We start from the raw sequence: 6,504 nt of genomic DNA, 5'->3' as shown, positions 1-6,504 counted from the left end.
AAACAATGCTGGCTTCATACACAAAGCCATAACCGTGGGAACAGTCGCCTCTGATTGGCTGAATGCTTAGAGTCGCACGATAACCGTCGTTTGCATTGTTTCCCGTCTTCAGCGGCGCGTGAAGAGCGTGAGACCAGACGAATCTGATTGGCTGACAAGCCCGTGATTCACCTTATAATAATTATGGTTTTGCTACTTATACATTCAAACTTTTAAAACAAAAGCAAAATGACAATCTCTGCCTCTTGAAATTCGGCATCCAGGCTATTCGAGCACGTGCCGTAATTGACGCAACATCCTCGCAGCGTCTATAGATGCGAGGTTTTCTTTTTCCTAGAAAAAAACTTGTGATTCTAAAGTCCTCTAATAAGTTTTATATTGACCGTTTTAGAAAGTTTAAGTCATTCTGTTGTAATCCACGTGCTGCAGAAAACATAACAGGTATTATTTTCATTGTTTGTCTCGTTCTTTATCATTTTATCTTTCTTTACACTTAATCGGGCTTTGTAGACTGTATTTCAATAACAAAAGGAGGCGAAAATTTCCCACGGTAGAACGACTCGCGAACTAAATGTGAAATAAACGACATTCCCTTGGTACAGCACGTATTGAACACGACGCCAGGTGGAGTTTTGTTTGTTCTGCTATAATGGAGACACTGATACGGGTCTATGTGCGACCATCATGACTATTTGAGTAAATTGCATCCGTTTTTCACAATTAACCCTCTGACGCAAACCAATTTTCTTGTCAAAAGTTGTTTGTCTTTGGATGCAATTTGAACAAAATCAAAAGAGAGTTTTATTAAACTTTTTTAGTACCTTCAGCGAAAGGAGATTCATAGCGTAGATATCACAACAGCACCTTTTAAAGGATTCAAGAGTGAAAAGGAAAAGAGGGATGATTATCAATTTTTAATACACTGAGTTTTGCGAATTATATCTGTTTCGTTATAATGGTCAGCTAAAGTGACTGCGTTTAAATCATGATACCAATTTAGCAGTGAGCCATCGTGGCGATTTATGTCCCGAGTTAAGGAAAGGTCGATTGGTGTTTTGGCCAAAAATCGGCAACTGATGTCAGTTTTTTCTTTAATTTCATCGAAAGCTCCGAATCTTATAAATCATTACTTTACGCTATCGATAGTATTAAATTTATTGTCTGTCTAATGGACTGGAAATGATTTTGAAAGAATAATACTGAGCAACTGTTATTTGACGTCGCGGCAGAGCTGACGCTCTCTACTTTTCTATGCGAAGTCAAGCGTGGTCTACAAATCACTAAAAGTGTTTTCTTGTTGTTCAGCTATTAACAGCCATTTATATAGTATACTGTTGAGACGAATGCTCACAGTTCCTGAAAATTAGCGTACGTAGTGAATTTGAGGTAATCGATGGGCGTTTTTTTTTTCCTTCACGTTGCGCCCCACTTCGATTCCTAATGAAACTTGGGGGGCAAAGTGTAAAGCAAACTGAAGTAAACCAGCTATGTTCAAACTTTGGAATTACCGTCCGACCAATCAAAAACCAAACAAATTGCGCATTTAGTTTCCCATGCTTGAGAAAGCTTGCCGCAGAAGTAATCACAAATGTATCTTCATGTCTTGTTAGCTCGTCTTCCGCTGTTGTTTTTACAGGGATGATCTCTATTTCCTCTTTCTTTCTCGGCTCGAAATGCGAGGAACACCAAAGCAATTTTGAAACTGAACACGAGAAAACGCAGTCCGATCAATAATTAATTTATTTAACCGCCCTCTAAATAACATATCTGTTTCTCTCTGTTTCTTACATTACTTGAATAGGGGTCGTAAAATTTTATCTTTTGCTCGGAAAAGGGTGAAAAAAAATGTCATTCATGAATAATGAGTAGTTCTTAGCTGAAATTAAGGCTTTCAGTGTACAGTATTGCGTTTCATGTTTTGTATTAAGTTTTATTACATAGCAGAGTTCGCTGTGCGCGCAGCAAGGCCCATATTTATTAAAAATGGTCTAATAAACATGACAAAACATTGTTTTTGAACAGGCTAGCTTTCTCCCTTTTCATCATAGTCAAAGACTCGCACGAAAATGATGAGCATTCATTTCAAGATATCACCATCTCTGTTTATCTGACTTGACTGACTTGAAATATTTATAAATGAGGAAGCCGTGAAAATTCCTGCTTTTTACTCAAGACCATTGAAAATTTAGAAATACTCGCTGGCGGCTCTTGTTTCTGAGCTCCTTTTGTTTTCTCGAATTCATGGGCTCAGTTCATCATTTCACTGCAGCCGGATTTAAAACTAGCGAGAGTGTGTGTTTGCCCCGAATTGGCTGGTACAATGTTCCAAAGCACCGCTTCATTATAGCTGAAGTTTGTTTTCAGGAGTTAGTACGGGGATGTGGAATAGCTAATTTTCCCTTAGAATCCCTTAAAAGAATACTGTTAAATATTTCACTCCGATCAATAACCATAAATTGCAGATAACCAGGGGCAATACCATAAAGTAATTTATGGTCCTGGTTTTTTTTTTTGGAATTTTCGTCAAAGATCGAGTTTTTCCCACTACCAAGTCTTAAAAAAAGATCATCAACGTTGGCATCGTAGGAAGAAGAGGTCAAAATACACGCAGTGCGATTCTGTAGTTTTTTGTAATTTAGTTGCGAGAAATTTATTGCAATTCTCCCATAGGAACTTGAACGAGGTTGAACTAAAGGACGATAGATGCATAGGAGCGTTTCATATTTCAATTTTCCAACACAACCTGACTATAAAGAGAAACCGCATCGAACAACTTTTAATGGAAGAAAACTCAAAAGCCACCACTTAAATTACATTTTCAATATCTCAAAACTGCATTTAACAGAATAACACAAAATCCAGGATTTTCACCGAGTTAAAAGAGATTTTAAGATTCTTTTTCTTTTTCTTTTTTTTTTTTTTTGAGGCAACAAAACAAAGTAAACATAATTGGCGACTACCAGTCGTCAATTCTCTTCTTTTTCTTGTGCTTTCGTTTCGGCTGCCAAATTGGTTTCTGTGGTTTGGGTGGCATATTAGCGGCAGCCTTTCTGTCTTTGTACTCTTTCCTGCAAGAAATGAGAAGCACAGAATAAGTAATGCTTATTGAAGTCAGATTTCCTCATTAATTCAGTCAAATATTGAACCGGTGTGTATTAACCGTAAATCTGACGCATGCGCGCAATGGATGGACTTTTGATCCAAAAGGGAACAGGTGACAACACTTCAAAGGCTCTGTTTTTACCTCTGTGTAGCTTCGTGATAACAGCAGAATTTCTACTCATTGCTAAAAAATTTGAGCTGCATTGAATTGGGGTCGAATCCCTTGCAAATCATAATATTTGACACAGTTGTAGGAGCTACTTAGTGTTATACACATCTTAAAAACCTTGCGCTATATTTCTAAGTCGTAATTTTCAATTCGTTCCTATCTTATACATTTCTGTACTTTCTATATCATTTTGTGTACTTTCTAGTCTCTTGAAGAGGGCATTAGATTGAAGGTAATTTTCGCGCCAGAAAATTTACTCCAAATATCACGGGATGGCAACTGACTCATGGGAACTAATTACCTATTAGAGAGACCACGCTCGTTTGGCTACTGATTTCAAACAAAATAATCTTAACCCTTTACACCATAACATTAGTATTCATATTTCCGCACGGTTCTCTTTAAATTTGCTATGGTACTGACAAGGAGTATTTTTGATTGACAACAAGGGGTTTCTGAAATGAGTGATCATTTCCTTTATTCTCATAACGTTTCTGTTTGATTTAAGGCTGATATTGTGAGGAGAAATTAGAAGCCAGCCACTCTCAGGGGTTAAAGAGTTATTCATTTTTTAAAAACAGTTATTTCGCAGCATATAACTTACCATTTCCGTCCGATGAATTTCACAGTTCGCACACATAACCGGTAGACGAGAAAAACAGCAACCAAAAGAGAAACATTGACGACCAAACCAGCGGAGAAAGCGTAGACGCCATCTTGCCAGGAAACAAAATCAAAGCGATTTTGAATTTGTTTCACATGATCTGTTGGAAAAAAAACTAATGTCATGGATAGTGAACAAAGAAAAGTTTCCAAAAACTAGTAACCGCTTTTTTTCTTTGAATCGAATGTAATAATTGTGGTATGAAATTGTGCAGCTGCAGAAATAAAAAGAAATTGAGTCATCCTTTATAAATTGTATCGTATGGCCCGTGTAAAAGAAAATAGCTGATAATAGATAATAATGATAAATCCAGCTCAGCCGAAAGTGAGAAGTGAAATGATCTCTCTCTCTGCTGCCAGGCCAACTTGTGAAGTGGAAATTCAATTCTGAGCAGAGCTGACTTACCGTGTAAGAAACCAAAATATAAATCAACCGCAACATCAGTGATATAAGAGAAGACAGGCACAAATGGTTCAACAATCCACGTCACTCCGTAAATCATCATCTGGATCAGCTCAGCTGACTTATTTTGGACCATCTCGGCAAATAAATATGTCGCAGTTATGGTAAAATCCGCTAAAATCCATAAAATCCAAGCCAACCATTCCGTACAGTTCCATAACAATTTTCCAAGCCACCTCTTTGCTCCATTCCACGTCAAGTCCGAGAACCATTCGAACCAGGTGTATTGAAGTCCATACCATACTTTTCCAATCACTACCCTTGAGACCATAATGCATTTCTTCCAAATCCCTAAGGTCATTTCCAACGTACCGTCACGCACCTGGGTCATTACCGACACTGTAAAGTTCCACATCCGAGATATCAATCCAGGATTTGTAATCTCGAAAACCTCATGGTCAGAGCACGTCGTGTTTCTGAGATACTCAGGGACTTCCTTGCACTTGAAGATCTGACAATGATGATTTAGAGAAGTCATTGGCCATGTGAAATACGGAAAAGTAGTCCGGTTAGCTTAGTACTTTAAAACATAAAATATCAACGGAAAACGGAAGATAAAACGAACCATCAAATCTAATACCTTTGAATGTTTAGGTCTGATGTAGCCATACGCTTTGCTGTTAACTTCAATGAAATCCTTTTCGTAAATCAACTTCAGGTCAACATCCATGGAGGGAATTTGTATCTTAACCGCAATCTGTTGTTCAAGACAAAAAAACCTTCATATCGAAATGGCTGAAAATATTTTAACTCTGAAGATTTTTAAAAATGTATTCTATATGCTGCAAGCGCTAAAACATTGGTCCATGCAGCTGGATTTTCCTGGTTTCAATAACGACGCGCGCATCGCTGGTACCTATTTATACTTCTTGGTTTGTGAAAGACGCTGCAAGAGTTGTGTGTCTTATCCGCGAAACAAGGTTTCAAATTACAAATAGGATATTTTTTGGAACCGCATTTCTATGCAGCCAACAATAAGTATGCCTTAGAAATCTAAATTTCGGCAAACCTTGTTGTCCCATTTTGCAGTCATCATCATCATCTTGTGTTCGTTGAAATCATTCGGCTCTTGCCTCTCACTGACTCGAGTGAACATTTCTACGCAGAAAAAAAATAAGTAATTTGGTACAGTAGTGAATTGTATTAGTGTAGCGTAAAGTGACGAAGCGTATGTCAATGCAATGACTTGTTCATTAACACTAAAAAAAAGCAAAATATAAAAAAATAAATAAATAAATCTCTGCCGAAAATAAACATGTTTTATAAATTTCCATGCATTGTTAAAGCATGTTGAATTTCTTTCATTGTCGTGTACTTGCCGATTCTTTAAATTGACCAAGGCGCGTTCATTTTGAAAGAAACTTAAAAGGATTTAGCGCAACTTAACCTTTCGTAAAGCGCGCAAAACTAAGACATGAACTTAAAACCACGCGTGCAATAACCATAGGAACTAGAAACATTTGATCTGCGGAGTGATTTGAAGTATTTTTCATAAGAATGTGCTTTGCAAAGATTTCCAACCTCTTTACTAGACAGCAACGAAAACTAAGCGAATCCCTTCGAAACATTGTAAACCGGTTGACATGAAGAGCAGCAAGTTAAGCCGTTGTTCCTATTACTAAGTCCAAAGTCATAACCTGCAAAGCTTTAAGATAGAGAAAAATGTTTGTCAAAGGGAGAAAAAACCTTACCGTCCATATTAGCAATGTTTGTAGCGTTAGAAAACAACGATAAAAGCAAAGGCGCTATTATCGCAGTCACCCACTTCATCTCTGATTTGTCTCCAAACTTTTTTTTTCTCTCTCACGAAAAGCGCAACCTTGCTCTTGCCGCGAAAACGAAGTGAAGTAAAGATTGACGTTACAATAATTCTGTATGACGTAGGCCGGATGTCAACTGCGCGCGCGAGATGGTCGTTAAACTTGGTCCTACGCCCAGCTTTAGAGAGTTCTAGATCGGCAAGGAGATATAACATTCATATAGCTTTTCGATAAATAGCGGCCTGCTATGATTTTAGATCGGAAATTTTTTCAGATAATACTGATGGCCTGATTTATTGCTCACACGCGTACGAAAACCTTAGAAAGAAATTAAGAATCAATTAAGG

General features: G+C 37.6%; 1 protein-coding gene across 1 annotated transcript; it reads right to left on the bottom strand.

Moving 5' to 3' along the window:
• Positions 1 to 2,896: 2,896 nt before the first annotated feature.
• Positions 2,897 to 6,246, bottom strand: LOC149044934 (uncharacterized). The gene is made up of 6 exons (XM_089208405.1): positions 6,089 to 6,246; positions 5,407 to 5,495; positions 4,978 to 5,094; positions 4,341 to 4,848; positions 3,876 to 4,035; positions 2,897 to 3,068 (listed from the first exon to the last, which is right to left on the bottom strand). The coding sequence occupies exons 1-6, from the start codon at positions 6,165 to 6,167 to the stop codon at positions 2,957 to 2,959; spliced, it is 1,065 nt and encodes a 354-aa protein (XP_089064531.1). The 5' UTR covers positions 6,168 to 6,246; the 3' UTR covers positions 2,897 to 2,956.
• Between the last annotated feature and the right edge of the window lie 258 nt (positions 6,247 to 6,504).

This window comes from Pocillopora damicornis, chromosome 5 (genome assembly GCF_964200805.1).
Source record: "Pocillopora damicornis chromosome 5, jaPocDami1.2, whole genome shotgun sequence".
Lineage (NCBI taxonomy): Eukaryota > Metazoa > Cnidaria > Anthozoa > Scleractinia > Pocilloporidae > Pocillopora > Pocillopora damicornis.
This window is presented reverse-complemented; position numbering and strand designations above follow the sequence as displayed.

Bases quoted from the DNA above. Each gene is read 5' to 3' on its own strand.
- LOC149044934 (XM_089208405.1), bottom strand. From the start codon at position 6,167: ATGAAGTGGGTGACTGCGATAATAGCGCCTTTGCTTTTATCGTTGTTT. The intron at 5,496-6,088 runs GTAAGGTTTTTT...TTTTCTGCGTAG, and splicing joins AAACATTGCTAATATGGACG to AAATGTTCACTCGAGTCAGT. The intron at 5,095-5,406 runs GTTTGCCGAAAT...CTTGAACAACAG, and splicing joins CTGCAAAATGGGACAACAAG to ATTGCGGTTAAGATACAAAT.